The 13,198-nt window shown below is 32.3% G+C and overlaps 3 protein-coding genes across 4 annotated transcripts in view; 2 read left to right on the top strand and 1 right to left on the bottom strand.

Moving 5' to 3' along the window:
* LOC110994508 (phosphatidylinositol 4-phosphate 3-kinase C2 domain-containing subunit alpha) overlaps positions 1 to 4,492 on the top strand; it is a 38,648-nt gene extending 34,156 nt beyond the window's left edge. For both annotated transcript variants that reach the window (XM_045632051.1, XM_045632052.1), the window contains exons 31-32: positions 896 to 1,041; positions 1,449 to 4,492. In XM_045632051.1, coding sequence (XP_045488007.1) covers positions 896 to 1,041; positions 1,449 to 1,712 — 410 coding nt within the window. In that variant the 3' untranslated portion in view covers positions 1,713 to 4,492. The remainder of the gene's footprint in view (positions 1 to 895; positions 1,042 to 1,448) is intronic.
* A 348-nt stretch (positions 4,493 to 4,840) lies between these two features.
* The window catches only part of LOC110994497 (lipase member H-like), a 17,903-nt gene continuing 9,545 nt past the window's right edge, over positions 4,841 to 13,198 (bottom strand). The window contains exons 2-6 of the mRNA XM_045632054.1: positions 8,956 to 9,128; positions 7,605 to 7,735; positions 6,862 to 7,034; positions 6,038 to 6,190; positions 4,841 to 5,232 (exon numbers count right to left, since the gene is read on the bottom strand). Coding sequence (XP_045488010.1) covers positions 4,841 to 5,232; positions 6,038 to 6,190; positions 6,862 to 7,034; positions 7,605 to 7,735; positions 8,956 to 9,120 — 1,014 coding nt within the window. The 5' untranslated portion in view covers positions 9,121 to 9,128. The remainder of the gene's footprint in view (positions 5,233 to 6,037; positions 6,191 to 6,861; positions 7,035 to 7,604; positions 7,736 to 8,955; positions 9,129 to 13,198) is intronic.
* The window catches only part of LOC110994491 (heparan-alpha-glucosaminide N-acetyltransferase), a 24,748-nt gene continuing 22,229 nt past the window's right edge, over positions 10,680 to 13,198 (top strand). The window contains exon 1 of the mRNA XM_045632084.1: positions 10,680 to 10,955. Coding sequence (XP_045488040.1) covers positions 10,764 to 10,955 — 192 coding nt within the window. The 5' untranslated portion in view covers positions 10,680 to 10,763. The remainder of the gene's footprint in view (positions 10,956 to 13,198) is intronic.

Genomic DNA, 13,198 nt, shown 5'->3' with positions numbered 1-13,198 from the left:
TTATGTTAATTAGGACATACAATGACCACTATTTAGGCCTTGACTTGTTTATGCGGAATGGTGTTAAAAAGTGTATGAAGAATATCCATAGCGTAAAATCACCTACATCATAAGCACACCCCACATACACACCATCACGTACATACCCACACTTTTACACCAATTAGGCTTAGTTATTTAAATTAAATCACAATAAGTTAAATGTATTAAATACTTTGTTTGTTTGTTCCTTTTTTGTTGTTTGTTGTTTATAAATCTTTTTGTTGTAAAATGTATCATGTATTCCATCTTTGGCTATATTTTAAGTGTATTTGTTTGTAAATATATATAATTTATGTTAGCTGTAGGAGTACTAAATAAATAAATAATTAGTCTTTCAACAAAATTTTTCATGCAATTGGGTAAATTATAATTAACATAGAAATGAAACAAAGTTTTCTACAAGAAATAATTCTCTGCTTTAGTACCAACATTCTTGGTAATTTTATTTTATTGTGTATTTGTCTTATCTTGTTTATGTTCTAAATTGTATTTTTTTTAATTCCTATTTTTTGCAAAACTTATGTTTACATATTATATTGTCGTTCATATTAGATAGAAGATTTTATAAAATTATCAGTAGATTTCGTAATATGTATGATGTTGTAGACTTAATAAATAAACAAATTTGTGCGTCTGCAGCTTTCTAATTAAAATTTCTCTGATCTTGATATTTTCTGATCTTTGAACATATACATACATAACATTGTTCTGAAATTTCTTCGATTGATCATGCTCTCTTTCTTTTGTTTATATCCGATACGTCAAGAACATTACATCGGCTATTTTTACTCAAATATTCAGGCCATGCGTAATCTAAATAAAAACATTATTATTATCATTAATTCAATTCCAGGTGAGACGGCGGAAGTGGAAAGCAGTGGTTCGGGATCTTTGAAGCTGTCAGTTCAATATACGGGTGGAGTTCTGTCAGTGCTGATACTGCATGCGCAGTCGTTGGCTGTCACGCCTCAGGGATTGCCGCCCAATCCCTATGTCAAGGTATTTTTTAAACATTCCATAGCTAATCTTTTCTTCATTATGAATCTGTACTATCTGAATATATACTATGTACAGAAGAATATTTCATACATAAATCTATTTAATTTCTATCAAATATTTAACGAATTTAAGGTATATTGATAAGTTCACTTGTAATATAGATAATAAGAATTTATTTTTACCTCTCTCATAAAACTTGCGGGGATTTCCCTGACTCGGACAATGATTGATAACAAAATGCACTAAATATGACATATTTCTTTTAAGTCCACTTATAAAACTTATACATTTGATTCTGTAACATTTCGGTCATTGTTATAATTTGTATAATTCATGACATCTTAAGGATGAAGCATATACATTATGCATTGTTTGTCAATATTCTGAATTTCTTTCTACGACTTCAGGTATACCTAGTCCCAGACCCCACCAAAGAGACGAAACGCAAAACGCGCGTGCTCAAACGCAACTCGCACCCATCATTTATGGAGATGTTAGAATATCGCTTACCCCTGGACGTTATCAAGAACAGAAGTCTCCAAGCCACTGTTTGGCATTACGATTCGTTACAGGAGAATCAGTTTTTGGGTGGTGTGGTGATACCTTTAGGTTCCCTGCCTTTAAGGCAAGAAACGGTGGCCTGGTACCCACTGGAGTACATACCTCGGTAGCTAGTACTCGCTCGCTCCGCTTTGTGGAGTACGGACTTTTTTTAGATAGAAATGGTAGCTAATGTGTTGGAAATTTTAGTTTATATCGGTATTTTCTTTTACAATACTTCTGTTTTTTTTTTAAAATTTAAATCAGCCCTTTTGTACGCATCATGTAAGATTTAGGAAATTTCCTTAAAAACTATTTGTAGCAAATATGGTCGGTTATATAGACCGGTAAACTTTAACATTTCTTTGTCATGTGTTTTGGGAGCATTCGGGTCTATCGAATGTTAAAATTGTATGAACTTGTGCTTCATGGTTTACGTACGCATATTGCAAACGTACGCAGTAATGCGCGTGAGATTTTTTTTTTGATAAAGGTGAAAGATACATAATGTTGTATCGAAATTGTATGTGGGTTCTTGAAATTTTACATTCCAAAAATTATGATTTATGTGATACCTTATCAGATTGGAATTCAACTCAATTATACCTATATATAAAGTGCAATGAATCAGTAATTTGCAACGATTTTTATTGCCTATATATCTGAAAATGAATTTGATAAACATAAACGACCATTTGAATAAAAGAAGCGTTTAATTATTTTTCCAATGTATTTTATTTTTTTATAAATTTATTTAAATTATATATATTTTTTTATAATTTAAATAAATTTAATAGTTTCGTGTGTAAAGTCGCTTATACATCAGTAGTATTGTTTATTGGTGCTGATAATATATTGCTTTTTCCTATATTATGTAATACTAATAAAATTATTAAAAAATATCACAAAAAACGTAAAGGGTTTAAGAGTGGAATGTGAATGATGTGTTTTTATTCCTATTATATAAATAACATCAGTAGATAAAATTGTGAAACATTATTATCAAATAGTTTCATATCAAATGTATTTTATAAATGTACTTGCTATTTATTGAACATATCGTAATCGACATATAGCTTATAGAAGTAGTATTGAGATCTGAATGGTGTGAAGATGTTTTTAATATCGTATATTATAACTATATAGATATTTTTAGATGATTATTTATTGTCATAGTTTCGGCGATTCGTCTATTTGGTCGCTGTCAAGTGTCAAGTCTTGACCATTGTCAGATGTGAAACTGTCATGTCTTGAACAATGCCAGTTGTCAGTGCCAAGTTTTGAACAGTGTCAAGTGTCAATCTTGACAGTGACAGCTGGTGAATTTCACGTTATGCATTGCAAAGCCTATTTTGATGTGCAGTATTTGTGCTTAATACTTATAAAGGAACGATGGATGATATAGCACAAATAAACCAGAAGTTTTGCTGTATTGAAATTTAGTATATATTGCTTGGTGCTAAGGTGCATTATTCAATGGACGTCAAACTTGTATTACTGTCTTATTGAGTTGGGTGATAGTGCATAAGGTGTTATATACACAAGTAGTTTGTGTTTAAATGTATATTTAAATTGTCATTCAAATGAGAAAGTGAGGCTCTGGCCTCCTCGATTATCAATCAAATAAAAGTAATAACATAAAGTTGAATAAAAGTAGCGTTTATTTATTTCTCCAATGTATTTTATTTATTGATAAATTTATTTAAATTATAATCAATGATTTCGTGTGTAATGTCGCTCATTAATCAGTAGTATTGTTTATTAAACTATCAAAGTTGTATTTATGTTTTAACTAAATTAAGTCGCTTATTTATTACTGTAAGTTGAAAGGCCAGTAAAATTATTAAGAACTATTTGCATATGTAAGCATTAGCGAATGTTAAACTTGAACATTTTTATTTAATAAAACAGTCTAGATGGCTAATTTCATTGAAAGTGTGAAGTGTTTGCAAAATGTGATTAAGATTCAATTAATCCCTTAATCGGTCTCTTATGTCAGGTTTTGAAAGTGTAATTAAAACATTATTTTTTAATTAAACATACTGTATATTTGAGTAATCCTTGTATGGATAATTTTGTACCCACATTAAATACCCTTCCTGTTAGCACCTATATTTCAGATAGGCGATATAGACATCACAAGCGTATTACAAGTATGGCACGATTAAATAATCATACTTCATACAAGACGGTAAATAGGAAAACAAAGGTAAAATGGTAACTCCGAGGTAGCGATACCATTAATGTTGTTCGTTTGTTCAGTGTCCCATACTTTTCTTGGCCGGTAAAAGGACGCTGTCATGGGTATTAGTATTGCCAGTAAATAAAAATTATAAGGGAAATAATTTGAAGTCGTGCAGGCGAACTTTATAATTTATTTAAATGTCTTAATACAGTGTATAGTATTATCTAGAAAATATAGTTCTGGGTTTTAATAAATGTGACACAAACTTAGTAACAACTGATATGATAGGTTTTGTTGCCTGGACTATTAATATAATATCTTTTAAGTTCAGCAATCGGAATCGTTCGAAAATAAACTTTGCCATTGTAATAATGCAAGGAAAAAAAATATTACATATATATTATATTTATACATACATTTTGTTGGGTTTTTACTAGATGTGTGTAGATAGTAAAGTTATTTATTGTACGCAACAAAATGGCGACGGTAGTTCCAACTAGAGCCACCACCGGCCGAGAAAAGTATACCATAGACGTTGACCTGAGCATCCATCGTTCCTAATATTATATGCTTCCAGTATTTGCTCAAATTGCTTTAACATTGAGCACCGACTGATGACTAATGTGTACATACTTTAGATAGATTTTGTATCAATTTTTCTGCAACGCGTAAACGAGACATAATAATTTGTTGCATTTTCATATTTAATAAACTGCTGCGATATAATTCTTTGTTTTATTTACGCGTTAACTTTCTTTGTGTATCGCCGGTAACCGTTTTAACGCTTTTATTACCGCTTAGTAAAAACTAAGCACTACTAATCTACTATATGATTTTAAATGTTTTTGACAAGTAGATTTCCTTGTGCCTCAATTATGGCAATCGGAAATAAGAACACTAAGTTCGCCACAGTGCTAATTTTCTCTATTCTAATCTAGAAAGATTCCACCCAGGATTTTAACCTGAGACCCTATGTGCTGCAGTCGTATGCCAACTACTAAGCCAAGGCAAACAATATAGTAATTGAATGTCAACTAGCTTTTAAACAAGTGAATTACCTGAAATCTCGACCTTTTAAGTATCCTTGGATGGTTTAATGACGTGAGGGAAATAAAAGTCAATATATAATACAAGATCTTTATCTGGTGCTATTTTTAACAAATAACTGTTTACGCCATATTTTCTTTCTTTAAGGCCCTTATCACCCAGGTAATAAGGTGAATTGTCAGTTGTAGGAAGGTAATAGATTCCCGGGCGTGTGAAATTCGTGTTTGGTCCTAGAACATTGCTTGTAATTTTTTCGTAACATTTTCCATGACGGGCGTGGTTTAACGTGGCACATTGTACTGCCAAAAACTGGTCTGGGTTTTCGTTAGCAACCATCCAGTAGATTGCAGCTCTCACGTGGCTGCAGAACAGGAAACATGGCATGATGAAATTCCCCATCATGTATGGTTGGTACTCTCCTAAAATTGTAACAGGAAGTGTTCAGAGAAAGCTGAAGTCATAATCAGCAAGGTCTAGACCACAAGTCGTTACAAAGTAATACGTAACAACTTGTGCCTAGAAAAAGTAAGCAAGTGAAAGTTTTATTCAAGAACGACGCCTTACGTTGAGCATTGTCTGGTACTATCTGCGAGGTCCTGGATACAAATACGGACGTAATAAATTTAATACGCAATGCTTTTCAGAGGCTTCATATTTAACCAAAACAAAATTTTCATTAAGAGTTTACAAACATTATACAGTCACTAATAATCTTATACAACATCTCAACCTGTCCTATACTGAAACAGAATATATTCTTATCGTGCAACAATAGTTTAAAATGTAAGTGTTATGTAGAAATAATTATCCAGTGTCGTCATGTCAAAAGAAGAGACTAGCTGCCCACTGCACAGGGAATCCTTGTGTTGGGGCTAGTGCACTTTCTTTTTAACTAAATATCCTTTTCTATTATGTATAATAAAGATTTTTTTTTCTTTCTGTTATGAGGAACAAAATAGACATATTATACACCAGGCAAATGTCTAATTCCCTCAGTGAAGTATATAACGGCTTTCGTAAATGCATGTTAGGCAAGTCTCTATTAAAGATGTTGATCGTTTATTTTGAAAGGATCACGATATTGCTAAGCAAACTCCAATACATACTTCAAGTAAATAAATCAGTGGATCGTCGCCATACAACGGCTACCAATTGCGCTTTCCATAGAAATCTAGGACGTGTAGTGATTACGACGGGTATTTTAAAAATTTCGTTGACATTTACCTCCATTTGCGTAAAAGTCAATGTGTGCGTCGGCGTCAGCTATACCGAATCCATCGATATTTGTGTGGAGGGCGTCAACGCGATGGGCTGCGCCTGAGTTGAAGCGTTCTTCACGTGGAAGGCTACGGAAACATGGACCGGCTGGATCTAGACCTATTAACAACAAGACACATATTTTTTGGTTATTTATTTCGCCAAAGATTACTCCAATACTACATGTATAATATTATTATTGTTACTTTTTTTATTTTATAAATGGCTAATGTAGCTGAGCTGTATAGAAAAAATATCATATATCTAATACTAGTGACAGACGTTGTCTTTAACACACATAAAAATAGAAACAAAAAGTCATCTAATTCATAATGTAAATAAATCTAAATCATTCTCGAATCTGTTTGAGGACACACAGATTTAGTAGTACTTAGTTTAATTACAAACACAAGATTTCTACATAAAACTACATACCTTGAAACATAAAGTAGAAGCACTGGTTCTGAACAGTTAAATCATCATGAATATTAACCATAATGAACAAGATCTTCACAAAATGTATTCACATTTGAGTAATGTTTTATATAACACACTAAAATTGCGATTTACAACTTTTGTAGACATTTTATAGATAAATAGACAGTTCGTCCTAGAATCTTCAGAAAATGTTGAAATAATGTGAATTACAATAAACTGTTTAGAAGTAAAATACCATAAAAATTGTAGCTATTATTAATTTACAAACTATTAGATATGAATTAAATTATTCTTACATATTGAAAACCCGAACAATTATGCTAATCTCAATATATTAATGTTTCTCCACTCACCAGTTAATCTAGCTGGTTTATAGCTCGTAAGTTGATGGTACTTAGTTGCGGCGTAGTAAGCTCCTAAACTCCCTCCAAGCATTTCTAAATTCTCTGGCCGAAGACCTTTTCGAGTTAATTCCGCCATGAATTCACCAAGGATCAGACCAAGTGGTTTCGTCATACGCGCGGCTCTGAAAGATAATAATTGATTAATAAGTACCAATTACATGTAAAGCATGTTTAAACTATATTGGAATTCTCACCAAATATATTGTTAGGACTGAAAAACGGTTTCCATACGCTCTTCATTGTTAAAAATCCTTTTTAGTAAGTTAGCTTTGACATAAATTACTTAAATGTCTTAAGTTTGGCTAGATCGTATTTTCCATGATGTCTTAGTCTTACACATCAAAAAAAAAATTACCGCTAACAAATATGTTTTTTTGCCTAATACTCTGTTAGGCAAAAATCGGAAAAAGAGTCTAAACTTTACGCTAAATACCACTCCTCTATGTCAAAAACGGGGCGTACCAATCCTTAAAATAATGAAATATGGGCGATGCACTTGCGAGCCTTATGACAGCGTGAGAGTCTATGGGCCTCTTACCTAAAATTAGATGATGATGGGCATACATAATCCTTAAAAACTTATTGAATTTTGTTAGTCGGAATTCATGGTTCACGTTTGCCTCGACTCTGAATCTCTACCCTAGCTTGTATTTGATAGATTTTATAGTCATAAATATAAATATTTTTCTCACATAGGATAGGTCCGCACAAGTATAGGGAATAATTCCACAACAATGATATTTTTTCCGCGCTCGAGGTATGGCTTCACTATCGTTTGGACGATTGGCGAGAAGGATGCGTCGAGGTAACCACTAATCATCACCTGAAGATGTAAAATTATAAAAAGGATTTTAATAAGACAATATATTAGTGAAGATACTTTAATAAGTACCTTTTGTATCGTACGAGAACTAATCGGTGTTGTTAATACAATTTTCTTTGGATTATATAAAAACACGCGGGAACAATAAATTCATGTTGAAATACACAAAGGCAAGATTATTGTGATTATTAGCGTCTTGCCCACTTTCAAATGGTAAGTCTTGAAAGGAGGAGGTGGATGAGCGACCTGTGCAATTTATATAAAATAGCAAATGGCTCATTTGATACCTTCCTGCCTTTTAGAGAGACTAGAAATCAAGGTACCGACGCGTTCTGTGCGCATCCAGGAATTATTTATGATACCTATGACTGATAACAATGTGTCCCAGAATGATCCGCTCGTTAGAATGTGCAAATATTAGAATGCTGTGTGTACTGAAGTTGATATTTTTCACAATAATATTTGTAAATTTAAAAAGATAGTTCATGGTAAATACTTGCAACCTTAATTACTAATTTGAATTAATTAATGTATATATATATTTTCTTTTCTTTTTTTTTGCCATTCAGTTTAATACGTGTATGTTGTTTAGTTGATATTTAGTGTAAAATGCTGTGTACAGATTTAATTGGAATTCAGATTTTCAAATGTTGTTTAGTGTGTAATAACTGTATGTATGTTATCAATCTGTTTTCTGTTTTTGTACCTAAATGTAAAATAAAAACAAATAAATTATGTGGGTCATAGGCACATAAATATTTTGTCATATTTCATGCTGTGGTTAAGCATTTCGTGTAAACGATATAAATGGCTAACGCATGGCCACTTTAAGTTGACGGTAATAAAATAAAATTTTAACAGACCGCATCTTACTGTAGTTTCAAATTAAAAAAAACCTTCTACAGCAGTGTTGGCTTAGTTGCTACTACTTGCTACTCTCCTTAAGGTCATAGGTTCCATCCACGTTCACCCCAATGGACTTCTGTCTGTGAGCATTACAAATTTTGCTAGTACGGTGATCGAAAAATATTTTAAGGAAACCGAACTACATGGCTTCGACTCAAAAAGTTGATAGTGTGTCAGGCACAGAAGCTTAACCAATTTCTCATTAGAAATAATCACGGAACGGATACAGAAATCTGAGGCCCAAACTCAAAAGGTGTATGTAAAAAGGTCGACTATAGTAATAATTGGGAGTCGATGTGTTCAATATACATTACCAAAACTTGCTTCTTCAAGTCAATATTTTTTTCTACACAGGCCGCACCTGCAATGCTCAGTTTGCAGGTTGCATCATCATGACCGAACCAATTGTCAGATGGCCGCATCACCAGCACTGTTAAGGAATCCTTTGTCTCCTCTGACATGGTTGTGTTACGAGTCATACCGGGACCTGACAATATTTAATCAGCTTTATATAAACCTATACATACCCAAACAAACTATACTAATTCCATCTTACGGAAATAAGATGGATATTTCTAGAGATAAAACTGTGTAAAAATTAGTGTCTTTAAAATAATTTAAAACTGTGATAATTCTAATTAATGAAAAATCTATTTATTCTAATTTTATTTGATTTATTCTTTTTGTATTTGCACATATTAAATACTCGAAGTGGGCCTTTACAAACTGAAATTCTCTCCATTACTCCAGGTATGCATAAAGAAGCAACTTGACTTAAACATGCCACCAATTAATTTTCAAAATACCTCTAGACATTAAATGTATTACGGGAAAATAAATTCTGATTTAAGCAATCCTATTTCCGAGATAGATTTAACGATGTACTATTTATATACAAATAACTTACAATCTGACATGAATCCATCAGGCGGGCCATCGTCTGCCGTTACAAAAACAAAACTCACAGTTAGAAATAAAATTAACATATTACCAAATAGACGACGTTTAAATGAGAACAGAAATGGCCTACTGATGAAGTTTCTTAAATATGGAAGGTCGACTGATAATTGTTAAGGCCAGCGTGTATTTCATATTATGGCCGTTAAGTACGCTGCACGCGACATTGGGGTTTACATTGTGCGTGAATACAACACATATGATATAATAAACGCCTGATAATAATAAACCAATGAATATTCAAACTTTATGCTACAATATCTTTATAAAATTATGTACCGAACTGATTTTAAACGCTATTTTGTTTAAGTCAAGTTAAATCAATATAAGTATATTATATATAGTATATCATATAGGTTAACAAGTACACTTATTAATATCAGAAAAGAAATTAAATTAGTTCTAAATTTACATTTACTACCAGTTCGTAAGTCAATGGTGTAGAGTGGGCAAGAAGAACTGGCAAGAAACATTCCGCCACTCTTTTTAGTTTAAGTTTTTGAGTCATACAAATTGTTTGAACTGGAACAAATCAATCCCAAAGACTAAAATAACATATTTTCGTCAAATTTATAAAAAGGTTTGTTCATTAATTAACGTCTATAAAATAAACGGTTAAAAGGTTTTTGAAGTCGTTTTGAATACGATTGAAAATGCCAACCGTAATCAAAGTTATTTAATTATTACGTTAATTACAGTCTACTCTGTTAGTAACAATAGTGTAACAAAATATCCCAAAACAGACCTGGCAACGAAGCACCGTTGCAGAGTCGAAGGAAGCTGGAATGACGTGGACTGAAATCAAGAATGCTGATCAGATCTGATCAGGCTGGTTTTGGGGCTCTGCCCCACTTGGGGGCATATGACTTTAAGTCCATGGAAATTATAATTTAATGATATAAGTTATTTTTGGTATATATGTAACATGGAATAAATATTACTGTAATAGTAACCTACACGATTATTTATCATAGAAGAAAAAACCGGAAAACAAATCTTGAATTGATTTCGAAATTTTTCCTAGCGAGAAAACAACGCGAGCAATCATTTGCAGTTCTTTTTTCTTAGAAAGCATCACAAAACGCGTGGACACCGGTCGTACCGGCAGTTCCAGTCCGCATCTCTCACGGCTTAGACGCTTGATAATGTTATACGCGTAATAAAAATGAATGACTCAACGGTCGCGAATGACACTTGGCAGTGGTACAAGGATGTGGTGCGCTCCTGGATGGAGGACCCTGGGGTTGAGGAGCACCAGGGTCTTAATATCAGTGCCCTGATGATGGACCAGGCGTATGTTGTTGCGGAGACTGACAGGAGTGTTGCTGTCTATAGCGTGTCTGATGATTGCTTTAGGGTACGTAAATTATGTACTGTTAAAATAAGTGTATGTTTTTGCTAGTAAAACTATAAAACTATATAGAACAATTAAGGGCTGTCTTATAACACGTAAATGGTTAATATCAAACAAATCAGTTAACACATAAAGAGAAAGCTGTTTTCTTAATCTTTACAGTCGTAAAAATAATAAGCTAATGTATTTTAGTTTGTTACTCCGCCACGCTAAAGCCGCATAAATATTTTAATAATTTACAATATATATATATTATTGCACGCGAGGATTATTAATATATTTGACCTGTATATGTACTCCAAAACTTCATGGTCATATGCAACAAGGCCAGAATCGGCCTGCGTTATATTACTTAACATTTGTAACACTCAGTATTTGTCCTACAATAAACAAACTATTTCTACTTCAATAGTCTATTGATAGGTTTGTGAACCTGTAACCTTCGTATGAACAGATGTAAACACTTTGGTATTGCCTCTTGATATAAATCTAACCAAGTGTGTTTTTGTAACTAAAGAAATAGTATGTAACAAATATCACTCGTGCCTACTTTATTAATAATCAATACTTCTTTTTGTGTTACTTTAAGACGAGTTTTATTTTTTAGTTCTCTTTTCTGATTAATATTTTACGTATGAAACAAATAACATAATATAAATACAAATTATTTTAACAAAACAGAAAGGTAGTGTATCCAGTGTGTTAGCAGTATCTAGTTGCTCGCGTCCGAAATGGCTCAGCCAATAATTGTGATGTTTTGAATGTAGTTTTTAAGTAGATTGTAAACTCTTTTGCTATGTGATTATCAGCGAGTAATCAGCAAGCAATCCCCAAAGATTATCTCCAATTTCTTTGGCAACTAAGATAAATCACCTCACAACCTAAATGACAATTTAACGTACATAATCGTATAGAAAATAAAGATAAATATAATTCGTTTTAATACAGTTTTGTTAATACTATTAATATAGTTTCGTTTGCTAGGTATTTTTAAATTATGCAGATATTATATGATATAAGTGCGCAGACGCAAGTGCACTTCATATTCCATAACTCTCATACTCCAATGGGACGGATATCCGACCCCACCGGAGTATCATTCTTTACGTACTCATCAACTTAGGGTTGTTCACGGCCAACTCGTTATCCTAATCTACCATCAATTTTCTTTAAGTAAAATTGCAATTCCGCATATATTTTTCATCCGATTCAAATTTCGAAGCCTCATTGTTGATTCACGCATTTAAAGTCGTGTCGAGATCGATTCGGTTTTCTATTTCTCCTAATTGCCAAGGCAATTATGATAACTGAGATATTTATGATAACAGTAGTTTTTTGTTATATTCACTTTCTATTTAATGTAACTCGGAAATTGAATTATACCGAACGCCAAAGACATTTCCTAGTTTACGGGTGTAAATTATTCTGTTTTAATTTCCTACGATGACAATGTTAAATGTACGTTGAAGGATCTTTGGAAGTATGTCTGTGAATGATTGACAAAATTCCACGCAAATATTATACGATAGAAATGTCATAAGTAAATATTTAAATAACGTGGTTTGTTCTATTCAAAACTTAAGGAAAACGGGTCGTTATCTTTCTCACAGCATGAATATTATTTTTAATTAATCGTTATCTTTATTGACACTAGTAGGAAAATATCTCAAAACATATTTGGGATAAATGTAATGTTGAATAATGAAATAATATAATATTTATTTAGAAAAGTTAGGCTTAGTTATGATATAAAAACTGAACTCTTTGCAATAATATATTGCCATCGAACTATAATTATCACGCTACACAAAACCTTATGTTTTGCTATTACTCATTACATATGGGTTCCTATTTACAAACTGTAAGCTTATTATAAAACATTCCCACTGTTAGTTGTTATTGAACCGTGAATCATGGGAGAATACAAATACAAATTTATAAGAGTTTGATCGTACATACATGCAGTAGGTGTAAGCTGGCAATACTGGTTTGAAGTTTATTTATTTAGTTACATTATAGATGCCAAACAATAAAAAAACTTCCAAAGCGTCGAAAAATTTGTTAGAGAAATGTATTTTCACCATGCCGTACACTTGTTTTGTGATCGTATCTAAAATAATAACAAATACATCACATACATTGATGAAAAAATATTAATAAAAATATAAATTGATCACCAATCCCAATATTTATATATGAAATACGAAATAATAAATGGATAAAATGAAACGAATATTTTTTACTGT

Source organism: Pieris rapae, chromosome 18 (genome assembly GCF_905147795.1).
Source record: "Pieris rapae chromosome 18, ilPieRapa1.1, whole genome shotgun sequence".
NCBI classification, from domain to species: Eukaryota; Metazoa; Arthropoda; class Insecta; order Lepidoptera; family Pieridae; genus Pieris; species Pieris rapae.
The sequence above is the reverse complement of the archived record's forward strand: the minus strand, read 5'-3'. Positions and strand labels throughout refer to the sequence as shown.